This window comes from Lithobates pipiens, unplaced genomic scaffold, assembly GCF_037356315.1.
Source record: "Lithobates pipiens isolate NorthernLeopardFrog02 unplaced genomic scaffold, aLitPip1_a1.2 Scaffold_13, whole genome shotgun sequence".
Lineage (NCBI taxonomy): Eukaryota > Metazoa > Chordata > Amphibia > Anura > Ranidae > Lithobates > Lithobates pipiens.
Genome location: NW_027507718.1, coordinates 53,564,482 through 53,577,241, shown reverse-complemented (window position 1 = coordinate 53,577,241; position 12,760 = coordinate 53,564,482). Strand labels below are relative to the sequence as shown.

Below are 12,760 nucleotides of genomic sequence, written 5' to 3'. Positions count from 1 at the left end.
GAGATCAGCGTCACTAGTTGCTAGGCAGAACGGGGAACTTCTGTTTACAACGGCATTTCTCCGTTCAGCCGCCCCATGAAACGATCGTGGGTACGCCCGCGACCGGACTCACGGGGGTCCTGACCAGCACGCAAGCGCACTGCCGCCAGCGAGCTCGTGAGGGCAGGGCGGCATTAACCACTAGAGATCTGCGCTATAGCCAAATGACGGCTACAGCGCGGACCTCCTTTGCCGGGACTACGTCTATTGACGTCGCCCCGTGCACGAGCGGCCTGTGCACCCCCTGAGGGGCGCGCGCGGCGCGCTCTGTGATCGGCGAGTCTATGAGACTCGCCTGATCACGGATCCGAGCAAGGGGTCGAGCCTATCAGTGCCGCCTCATCAGCGCACTTCAATGAAGGAGAAAAATGACCTGTTTGCAAAATTTTATAACAAACTATTAAACATGATTTTTTTTTATTTTGCATCTTTTTTTGTTTGTTTAGCAAAAAATAAAACTCCCAGCTGTAATTAAATTCCACCAAAAGAAAGCTCTATTTGTGGGAAAAAAATGATAAAAATTTCATTTGGGTACAGTGTTGTATGCCCGCGCAATTGTCATTCAAAGTGCATCAGCGCTGAAAGCTTAAAATTGGTCTGGGCAGGAGGGGGGTTTAAGTGCCCAGTAAGCAAGTGGTTAAAGATTGGACGTACCTGTACACCAATATGCCTGCCTGTGCCATTCTGCCGACGTACATCGCCGTGTGCCGGTCAGGAACCGGTTAAGGGGGTAAAAACCTTCCAGGGCTGAAGTGGTTAAAACGGGTTAGGTTATAAAAGAATATCTCAAGCTTTGAACATCTCACAAAGCTCTGTTCAATCCATCATCTAAAAATGGAAAGAGTATAGCACAACTGCAAACCTACCAAGACATGACCATTCACCTAAACTGACAGGCCAGGCAAGGAGATCATTAATCAGAGAAGCAGCCAAGAAGCCCATGGGAACTCTGGAGGAGCTGCAGAGATCAACAGCTCAGGTGGGAGAATCTGTCCTCAAGACAACTATTAGTCATGCACTCCACAGATCTGGCCTTTATGGAAGAGTGGCAAGAAGAAAGCCATTGTTGAAAGAGAGCCATACGAATTCCAATTTGAAGCCATGTGGGGGACACAACAAATATGTGGAAGAAGGTAATCTGGTCAGATGAGACAAAAATTAAAATTTTTGGCCTAAAAGCAAAACACTATGTGTGACAGAAAACTAACACTGCACATCACCCTGAACACACCATCTTTTCTTCAGCAGGGACACAGAAGCCGGTCAGAGTTGATGGGAAGATGGGTGGAGCCAAATAAAAGGCAATCTTAGAAGAAAACCTGTTAGAGTCTGCAAAAGACTTGAGGCTGGGGTGGAGGTTCACCTTCCAGCAGGACAACAACCATAAACATACAGCCAAAGTTACAATGGAATGGTTTATATCAAAGCACATTCATGTGTTAGCCCTTGTACACACGGTCAGACATTCCGTCAGAAAATGTCCGATCGGACTGTGTTATCGGATAATCCAACCGTGTGTGGGCTCCATCGGACATATTCCGTCGGAATATCAGACCGACAACATTTTAGAGCTGGGCTACAAAATTTTCCAACAACATGGTCCGATGGGACTTTGTCCTATCATTTGTAGAGAATTCCAATCGGACAAAGTGCCACGCATGCTCACATCAAATTCCTAGACCAAAGCTATTGGCTACTAGCCTGAACGTAGTCCTGTCGTAACGAAATAACGTCATCACGTTACGAACGATCGGATTTTCCGACAACTTTGTCCGATTTGTGTATGCAACACAAGTTTCGGACAAAAACCGTCGGACAAAATCTGACGGATTTTGTTGTCGGAATGTCCGACCGTGTGTACAAGGGCTTAGAATGGCCCAGTCAAAGTCCAGAACTAAATCCAATTGAGAATCTGTGGAAAGACTTAAAAATTTCTGTTCACTGACGCTCCATCCAATCTGACAGAGCTTGAGCCATTTTGCAAAGAAGAATGGGCAAATATTTCACTCTCTATACGTGCAAAGCTGGTGGAGATGTACCCAAAAAGACTTGCAGCTGTAATTGCAGTGAAAGGTGGTTCTACAAAATATTGACTTGGGGTGCTGAATACAAATGCACACCACACGTTTCACATATTTACTTGTAAAATAAATGTAAAACCCTTTATCCTTTTCCTTCCACTTCACAATTATATGCCACTTTGTGTAGATCTATCACATAAAATCCCAATAAAATACATTTATGTTTTTGGTTGTAACATAAGAAAATGGGGAAACTTTCAAGGGGTATGAATACTCTTTCAAGGCACTGTATGTTGCCTTGGACTACCAGGTTGTATAGTCGGTTAAGATGTAAAATAAAGAAAAATTTCAGCACGAGAAAAGATAGCCTTATCATTCTGGTGGTGTGCATTGTGACCTATACCTGGGGAGCAAGAGATAAGTGTGGATACTGGCCAAGGCAGGGGACTAGTGGTGGCTGGGAGAAGGAGAATTGGCCCGCCCAGTGGTGGTGAGAGGTCGACTGTTGAGAGCATGCACCAGGAAAACCCGTATCCTCATTGTGTTTGGGCCAAGTGAATGTCATACTCTGACAGATCTGACCTGAAACCACAGGATTGGGGCCCCCCAGAAACTCTGCAATACATTTGTGTAGTCCCATTTCCTTATTTTTATTTCTCTCTCTTTTTTAACATTTGTATTATTAGGCAGAATTATTAAAGATCAATTCACTCAAAAGGATTTAAACAACAAATCCATATTATACATCATAAATCCCTCACTTGATTTGTATGAGGATGCTATTGAGTTTGAAGTTTCAGATCCAGCAGGAAACAGAGCGTTACCAAAAATGTAAGTCATGACACATGGTCATTTCTTTTGTACGATTAGTAAGTTTCATTGAACAGTCTTTGATATTGTATATATTCTTATCTAATAAGGAAATCATATTGCTTGATAATATCATGAGAAAATGCCCCAGCCTCTCCTTATAAATAAAAAATAAATAGTGTTGACTGCGCTAACCCCTATCTTGTATTAATTAAATAAATCAAATAACACCACACCTATTATGACTATGAATATATATATATATATATATATATATGGCATAGTTCACAGTGCTTGCAGTTCCAGAAAAAAAAAGCATGCTGCATTTTTCCTGCACTGGACTGTACTGGAACGCTGTAAAATGCATACAAAAATACACTGGAATGCACCGGAACACACCAAAAATGCACTGGAACATGCATTAATTTAGGTTAAGAAAAAAAGGGGGGGGGGGGGAACGCACTGGTGTGCATCAAAAACGTGCATGCAGAAAAGCATCTGGAATATTTCCAGACTGAGTTTCTATGATGTGAACTGATGTATTTATTAGGACTATACCATTACTTGTCTCAGTATAGGGGCATCCTATATATTATATTTTATTTATGTCTGCAGCCAGCCGTGAGATGAGGACCTTGCTTTGTGAAGTTCCAATGGTAATTTCCACCCTTCTGTACACATGCTGGCATGTTTTCAGAATTAAATATATAGCACTAACAGATCATTTGGAGTGGTAGCAATAGTACACTGGGCATAGCTCACCATATGAACTTCAAGGATCTTAAGGCTACGTTTCAACTAGTGTGACTTGTCATATGATTTGAGACACCAAAATCACATTACAAGTCATACCCCATGAATTCCAGTGAGTACCGTTCACATATGTGCAACTTCAAGTTGCAGCAACTTCAAAGTAGTCCCTGCACTACTTTGGTCCGACTTTGATGTGACTTGAGGTCCATAGACCTCAAGAATACACATGCATTGCTTCAAGTCTCATCAAAATCAAGACAAAAATCATTGTAAAGCCACGGCAAAAATCGCGCAACTTTCAGTTTGCAATAGTGGAAACCTAGCCTAAAGTTGACATTTAGGCTTGATTTACATCTATGCATGTTGCTTTTGAGTGTTTCTGCAGTGCTTTTTGGGGTGCTTGCCGTGTTTTTGGACACACGTTTTTACAGCAATTTTGCTGCGACTTGCTTTTTGCGGGTCTTTTTACACTGTATATTGCTGGTTGCTAAGGAGGTGGCCGGGAAGTCATCAGCTGTCAGCGGGCTTCCTGCTGAATGTAAAAAAAAATTGCCGGCTAAAAAAAATATTGAGAGAAAAAACAGAGTGGGGTCCCCCCCAGGTCCATACCAGACCCTTCGGGTCTAGTATGGATTTGGAGGGGACCCCCACGCCAAAAAGAAAAAAAATGGCGTGGGGTCCCCTCAAAATCCATACCAGACCCTTATCCATGCATGTAGCATGACAGGTCAGGAAAGGAGCGGCCCACCCCCCTCCTGAACCATACCAGGCCGCATGCCCTCTACATGGGGGGATGGGTGCTTTGGAGCAGGGTGGGCTCTGCGCCCCCCATGCCAAAGCACCTTGCCCTCATGTTGATGGGGACAAGGGCCTCTTCCTGGCAACCCTTTCCCGGTGGTTTTCGGGGTCTGCGGGCAGGGGGCTTAACAAGGGGGCCCCCAGATTCTGGCCCCCCCATGTAAATGAGTATGGGGCACATAATACCCCTACCCATTCACCTGGAAAAAAGTAGTGTAGTGTTAGAAATTACAGTAGACAGTTTTTGACAAGTCTTTTATTGGGCAGCTCCGGGGGTCTCTTCTGACTTATCCACTCTCTTATCCACGCTCTCCGGTTCTTCTCCCGCTGTCCGGTGCCTTCTGCCGGGTTCTTCTGCTCTTTTGCCCGCCCTTTTGCTAGCTATTGCCCGGTCTTCTCCGTCGCCTTTTTCCCTCTTCTCTTCTTCCAATGTAGACTCAACGCTCACTCCCACTGTAATGTGTGTGCGTTGTGCGCAACGATTTATATAGGCATAGGGCGAGGTCACCAGGTGATGTCATCCGGTGACCCCACCCCTTGTGACGTCACAGCCCGGGGCATGATGGGTCAGTGATGTCACGAGGAGCGTGTCCTCCAGATAAAGTAATCCGCCACGCCCCCATTGTTATTTAAGAAATGCAGGATATCGGCGCCAACAGATCAGTGGGATGCAGCATCGGAGGAGGGTCGTCGGCGGGAGCAGCGGAAGAGGAAGAAGAGAAGTGGAAGAAAGAAGAAGGAGAAGACAGGAGGATGAAGATGCTGGAGAAGATGGAGGAAGAAGTGGAGAAGAAGATTTTTAATAAAAGACTTGTCAAAAACTGTCTACTGTAATTTTTAACATTACACTACTTTTTTTTACAGGTGAATGGGTAGGGGTACAATGTTAAAGAGGGCTTCCAGATTCTGATAAACCCCCCCTGCCCGCAGCCCCCGAAATCACCGGGCATGGGTTGACGGGAAGAGGCCCTTGTCCCCATCAACCAAAGCACTCATCCCCCATGTTGAGCGCATGTGGCCTGGTATGGTTCGCGGGGGGGTGCTCATCCCCTCCCTTTCCTGACCTGCCTGGTTGCATGCTTGGATAATGGTCTGGTATTGATTTTGGGGTGACCCCCACGCCATTTTATTTTTTTTAAATTGGAGTGGGGGACCCCTCCAAATCCATACTAGACCCAAGGGCCTGGTATGGACCTGGAGGGGACCACACGCAGCTTTTTTCATGATTTGATTTTTTACATTCAGTGGGAAGCCAGCTGACAGCTGATGACTCATCCTTGTTAAGGACGCGGCAGCTGGCTTCCTGGCCCCCTCATTAGCAACCAGCTATATACAGTTTACATTATTATTTTTAAAACACTCAAAGCAAATCGCGGCAAAATTGCTGTAAAATCGCATGGTTTTGGATGTGGGTCCATTGAATTCTATTACATGCAAAATGCTGCATTTTGCGGGAAAAAAAGTCCCCCGACCCTTTCCAAAAACGCAGAGGCAAAAAATGCATTAATGTGAACATGTTCCACGGGAACCCATGTTAAAAAATGTCCCTGCATTTCTGCAAAATGCAAACTGAATCAAAAAATGCATTAGGCTAGATTCACACCTATGCATTTTTTGTGCTTTTTGCATTTTGCAGATTTGTACTACAGTCCATTTACCATGGTATTCTATGGAACACGTTCTGTAGTGCAAATCTGCAAAATGCAAAAAGCACTAAAAATGCGTAGGTGTGAATCCAGCCTTAGGTAACAAAGGTAAATGACTGTCACATCAAAGATTTCTCATTCCAAGGGCCAGTTCACACCACAAAAATGCACTCTGGATACGTTCCGAGTCAGTTTTTGCTTACAGTTCACACCACACCAGTGCCTTTTTGATACAATTTGCTCCAGTGCAGTTCTGTGCAGAAAAAATGCAGCACGCACTACTTTCTTTTCGGTGCCAGAAACTGACTGCATGGTGTGAACTAGAGCCAATGGAATACATGGAAAACACTGTGCATGCATTTTTACTGCAGAAAAAAGGTCACGGAACTGCATTTGATGTGAACTAGCACTTACTGGGTGGCCACTATTGCTTTGCAGGTTCCCGTGAGTTATGTAGGAGCTTGCATTATCTTTATTGTGCTTAAAAGTAATCATCTGTGTAGTAGAGTCCTAAGGCTGGATTCACACCTATGCATTTTTAGCACTTTTTGCATTTTGCAGATTTGCACTACAGTCCATTTACCATGGTTTCCTATGGAACGCGTTCTGTAGTGCAAATCTGCAAACTGTAAAAAGCACTAAAAATACATAGGTGTGAATCCAGCCTCAATGTCCTACATGCATTAAAGTGGTTGTAAACCCTTACAAACCACTTTGACTTACAGGTAAGCCTAGATTAAGGCTTACCTGTAGGTCCAAGAAATATCTCCTAAACCTATACGGTTTAGGAGATATTTACCCGAAGACAGCCAAGACTGCGGCCTGCCGCAGGCGCACTGGGCAGGTTGCAGATCGCGGCGATATGCCGCTCATGGTGGCTCCCGATGCGCATGCATAGCACCGGAGCAGCGAGACCCGGAAGTCGCTCCGGGATACATGGCAGCGGTGAAGAGGAAGACGGAGGACCGCTTCGGGGGCTTCGTTCTCAGGTAAGTTATTCATAATGAGCTAGTATGCTATGCATACTAGCTCATTATGCCTTTGTCTTACAGGGTGTGTTTTTTTTAAATTTTTATATTGCCTTTACTTCCTCTTTAACTATTCCAACCCCCCTATACTATTTAAACACCTCTTCTGTGGATTAGAATTATGGAAGGTTTAGCTTTTACCTGTGGGCTCTGTTCTACTACTGGTAACCAAACACACCTACAGTAGCGAGGAGTCAAACAGTGATGTGCTATGGCTTTCCTACTGTACAGAAGAAAAACTGGACTGACTGTTTGACAGTAGCCAAGTGGCACCCCTGCAGCACCTGTATGGAAATGTTATCCTCAGACTAGATATTAGGACAGGAGAAAGGGGTCGAAATGTCTTTTGTTTGTAGCACAGTAAATGTAGTAGCCAATACCAATTAATAAATACAACTCTAAACCTGAAAAGTTCATATGACTTATATGAATTTTTGGAACAATCGCAAAGTTGAAAGCTTTGACACGCAACTTGCAAACATTTTACTGCATCAATGTGTGTTTTGGTGGGTACATAATACATCCAGCATAAATGTGTACGTTAGCATACAGTCCAAATTTTCACCACTAGATGTCCTTCTTGTCTTATGGTCTGGTGTTTGCTAGTGTGGAAAGGGAAGCTGGCAATTAACTATTAGATTATTTACATAGATATTTAAAATGTAGGCAGTTCACAAAAAAACAAATGTAGCCTCAGCATGGCTATATAGTAGAATTGCTCATTTGAGCCTGAAAAATATAGAAATGAGCCTAGGAAACACCCTTGACATTTACAGGTGCATCTCAAAAAATTGTAATATCGTAAAAAGTTCATGTATTTCAGTAATTCAATTCAAAAAGTCAAATTCATATATTATATAGATTCATCACACACAGGGTGCTATATTTCAAGCATTTCTTTCTTTTAATTTTGATGATTATAGCTTACAGCTAATGAAAACCCAAAATAGAATATTACATAAGACCAATAAAAGAAAAGAGGATTTTAAATACAGAAAGGTTGTCTTATGCCCTGTACACACGATAGGATTTTCTCATGGAAAATGTGTGATATTGTTGTCGAAAATTCCGTGTGTAGGCTCCATCACACATTTTCCATAGGAATTTCACACAAAATTTGGGATCTGGTTCTCAAATTTTCCAACAACAAAATCCGTTGTCGGAAATTCCGAATGTGTTTACACAATTCCGACGCTCAGAGTGCCACGCATGCTCAGAATCAAGCAGAAGAGCAGTACTGGCTATTGAACTTCATTTTTCTCAGCTCGTCATACATGTTGTACATCACCGTGTTCTTGACGTTCGGAATCTCCGACAAACTTTGTGTGACCGTGTATATGCAAGACAAGTTTGAGCCAACATCCATCAGAAAAAATCCCATGGATTTTGTTGTTGGAAAATCCTATTGTGTGTATAGGGCATTGCAGAAAAGTATGTCCATGTGCAGTATAGTATGCACTCAATATTTGGTTGGGGCTCCTTTTGCATGAATTACTGCATCGATGCGGAGTGACATGGGGATGATCAGATTGTGGTACTGCTGAGGTATTATGGAAGCCCAGGTTGCTTTGATAGCCGCCTTCAGATCATCTGCATTGTTGAGTCTGGTGTCTCTTATCTTCCTCTTGACAGTACCCAGTAGGGGATTGTGACCTTAGTGGTACAAGTTTGGCAGAACAAGCAAGATAGTGTCTATCAGAAGTGCTGGTATTAAGATCAAAAGGCTGGTATTATATAGTGAGGCATTAGTTGTAAAAGCTCTGTTCTTGTTTTGTTATACGAAAGACTGATATGATTCGGTGGCAACCAAAATGAACGTGTATGTGATTTTTGGCTCACACATCCATGTTCTTTATTATTTGATACTATTTACAGTATATGGGAATTTATGTTAGCCTCATGGAGACCCCAAAAAAAGTGGATAAGAAGGTTGTGTCTCTTAAATTTTTAGGAGATTTTGGTCTCAAATTGTTCTTTTGATTATAGAAGGAATTACTCATTATCAGTGCATGTCATGTACAATCATTAGTATAGTTGTTATCAGCACTATTATTACAATATATTATTGGGTCTTTTACTATTTTACAGCTTAAGTCTGAAATGGTCTCGTATTGAAGTGCTTCAAGCAAAGTATGAGGTGTGTGAGACAGAAGCAGTGGTGTCTTTGAAACTCACAAGGAAAGGTTACCTTGTAGACTCTGCCTTCATCACAATGATGGTAACACATTTTCATTGTTTAAAATGAACGTACAAATTTTGGTTGCATATTTATTCAAAGACTAAAATTACAAATTATCTATACTAATGGATTCACTTCAGTTGTTAAAGTATAAATAAAGGCAATTTATTTTCATTTGTAGACAGAGCTGAGAGCGAATAGAACACCTGCAATGTTTTTATTGCTGTCTGTGTTCACATAAATAGAAATAGTCACTCTCTCTTTTTCCTGTCTACCATTATTACCGAGAGTGAAATTCCCACATTGTGGGTTATCACCAGAAAAGGAATACAGAGAAAATCTTCTACTAGGAACCTCCCTTTGGAGGGATTTCTTCATAATTCCTGTTGGGCTATTGGACAGGAAGTGATGGGAAATAGCCCCAATGGGATACAGATAGCAAAAAAAAAAAAAAAAACAGACAGTGGTCCCTTACTGTTTCCAAAAAGAAAACACATTTTTTTGTCTTTAGTTTTACTTTAAAGCCTAACTTCAGCTTTGATATCACTTAAAAAAATGTTTTTGGGCTAAGCTTTAACGAATCGATGCGGCTGCTGTCAAGGCTTCCTCTGATTGGCTTGATGTCACCTGCATGCCTCTCCACTACAGACAATCAGAGGAAGCCTTGTATATAATGATAAAATTAAAGGCTGCCTATGAATGTATGAGCAGCATCAATTTTGTTCCGCAAATGGGATGGGAAGTCCCTGTACAACTGCCAGGACTCTGCTATATACTCTATAAACTCTATGTAACTGATGCTACATATTGTTTTTACAGTGCTGACAGCAGCCCTGTTTCTTTGCTTAGCCCAAGCAAACCAGACTATAAAGCAATACAAGTGCTGTATATGTCACACATCAAGGATAAACTCAAACTTATTCAAACTGGAGTAGCTAGAATCTGCAGCAGCTGTGCATGGCAACCAATCAGCTTCTATCTTCAACTTGTTTAGTTAAAGCGGAACTAAAGGCAGAGATACTTACTTTTTTCAATGGTCTCTCCAGTGGTGGGATCTTCTCTTGTGTGCCGTTTGTTGGGCCTCTTCATTGACCGTCACAGGATGACGTCAATCTTGTGTGTGCCAGCGCTAAGGATCCCAGCGAACAGGATCAAGTTGGCTGTTGCAACTGAGCTGCACATGTGCAACTCAGCTTTCATTACATGAATTGCTGTGAGTAGGTAGGTGTAGTTCATCGCAGCCTTTTGGCTAAGATCAAGTGTAATATCAGTCACTGGGAGCAAGAACAGAGTGCCTCTAGAAAGGGGGTGCTGTCTAGTAAAATGTAATTAGGTGGGAATGGTGGAGTGGCCCTTTTCCTTCTGGGTTGAATCTAGCCTGCTTGATGGCAGGGCTATACCTAAATTCAAATGCCTTCCTGGTAAGAACTGGGCTGCACTGCCCTGGCCAGGGGCCAAGCTGAGAGAAGCCCATGGTGTACATGTCCCTAGAGTGGCAATTCAGGGGTGCTGAAAATTCTTACAGTGAGGGAGCTCACTATGAGTTATGTGGCACCATGGTCACTACACCATTGCATGCTTTTTTTCTTACCTGCCTTTAGGGCCAGGCTTTTTGACTAGGACCTGAGATTTTTTTTTCTTTTTCTGGCACCTGGTGTTAAGTTTTGTGAGTATGTGTCACTACACTGTAGGATTTTAAAAAAAAATTGCATTCCTCTTCTGCAATAAAAATTCTGCTATAACATTGAGTTATAGCAGAACTTTAGTTCCACTTAAAGCTTTGAAAATGAAATCTAAAAAGTGGATTGGTTGCCATGCACAGCTGCTCCAGTTCTGATAAATTCCCCTGGAGCTGAAATGAACACACTTGACCTGTTAATGGAAAAGGGTAAAAAAAAGTTACTCCATACATAACTTTTCATATTCCATCATTTGATGAGAAGGTCCCCTAGCTACTGGGTACATGATTTTGCATGGAGCAATGCATTCATTACAAGTCTAGAAGGTTGCCAAATATTAAGCAAAGCACATTATGGAGCAGCTTTTTTCAATGACCATTAGTCCTGTCACTGCATTTACATCTGGTACAATTATTGCTGTGTGCAATGTGGTTGCTATTTCTGCAGTGTGATCAGATGGTAAAGAGTTCATTAACACAGACCTAGCATCAGATATATTTTTTCATGATAACTGCATTCATGATAAGTGATTTGTAAGTGGAAGACTTACAGTTATTAATTAATGTGTATGCAAAGGCATTTTTAGATGGGGATAGAGTGGGGGACTTTGTCAATGCATTGTCAACTTTATAACGCTTTATGTTTTCCCACTGGGGAGATTTACCCTCTGTTTGTCCACTGTCACCAAAATAGGAAATGAGGGAGGAATATGAAAATGTGAATGTTATTCCAGAAAACTTTCCCTATTATAAATAAGAATTCCTTTCATTTAATGTGTTTTCAAGACAGGGAATGAAGGGAAATCTACCCACTGGGACATGGGCAGCAAAAAATGATGGTGTTTTAGCTCTTCCCTACCTAAATGTAAAAAAAAAGGATTGGACTTTTCATACACTTTACCTCTCAAATAAATCACAATATCTTCCTTGACAATTATATAATTTTCCTTTCTCCCCAAAATGATGGCATCATCTTTGTATAGGCATCTTGCATCTTGAACTAATGTGCTAGTCTAGAGATGACACAACCATGTGTGTAGCCAGGTGCCCACCAGCTTTCTACTGATCCCTGCTGCACCCCCCCCCCCCCCAATGCCACTGTGAGCAGGGACAGAGCTGGCTGGAGGAGTAAGCTGTGTGCGTGCTCCTGCACCTGCTCTACTCCCCACACATCTGTACTGATATGTAAAGGACAGAACAGGCTGTGAAGTTTCATGTCTGCCTTTCTTCCTACCTCCGATGGCTGCACTAGGATCAGAGTGGCTTTTTGTGAGAATTTCTCTTCTCCCTTGTCGCTGACAAGGATCTTGAGATATGCAGTCCTTAAAGGGGAGCTGCTCAATACATGTGAGTGTCCCACAATTCCCTGTATACTGAGGAGGAGAACTACACAGTTTTCCCAGGCAAAATTACTAGAGCTCAGACAGACCAGTGTGGGGAAACCTGTTGCTTGGGTGTGTGCAGGATGCCAGACAGACAGTGCAAAGTGTGAGTGGACCTGCTCTGTGTTTGCCTACACCAAGGACAGAGCTGTGAGAATCTGAGCGAGAGACTGCGTCAAAGAGATAGTTGCTGTGTATGGACCCTAAGCTGGGAAGACATGGCACCATGTACTACCATATCAGAAAGGACCTGATAGTGAGGACTGAAACTTCTGGGAAAACCAAACCCCAAGTGATCAACCTGATCCATTGCATACCGGGAGTGGTGAGTGGATTTACCAAGCTTAACCCCTTGCTGCCCACAGTTAACACCAACTGAGACTTACTCAGCAGCCCATCAGCCATCTCTTGTGTACAGTCATAAAG

At 42.6% G+C, this 12,760-nt stretch overlaps 1 protein-coding gene across 1 annotated transcript in view; it reads left to right on the top strand.

Annotated features, from left to right (window-relative positions):
- FREM1 (FRAS1 related extracellular matrix 1) overlaps window positions 1-12,760 on the top strand; it is a 225,320-nt gene that overhangs the window by 137,770 nt on the left and 74,790 nt on the right. Inside the window, exons 27-28 of the mRNA XM_077475118.1 lie at window positions 2,747-2,891; window positions 9,184-9,313. Of these exons, the coding sequence (XP_077331244.1) occupies window positions 2,747-2,891; window positions 9,184-9,313 (275 nt within the window). The remainder of the gene's footprint in view (window positions 1-2,746; window positions 2,892-9,183; window positions 9,314-12,760) is intronic.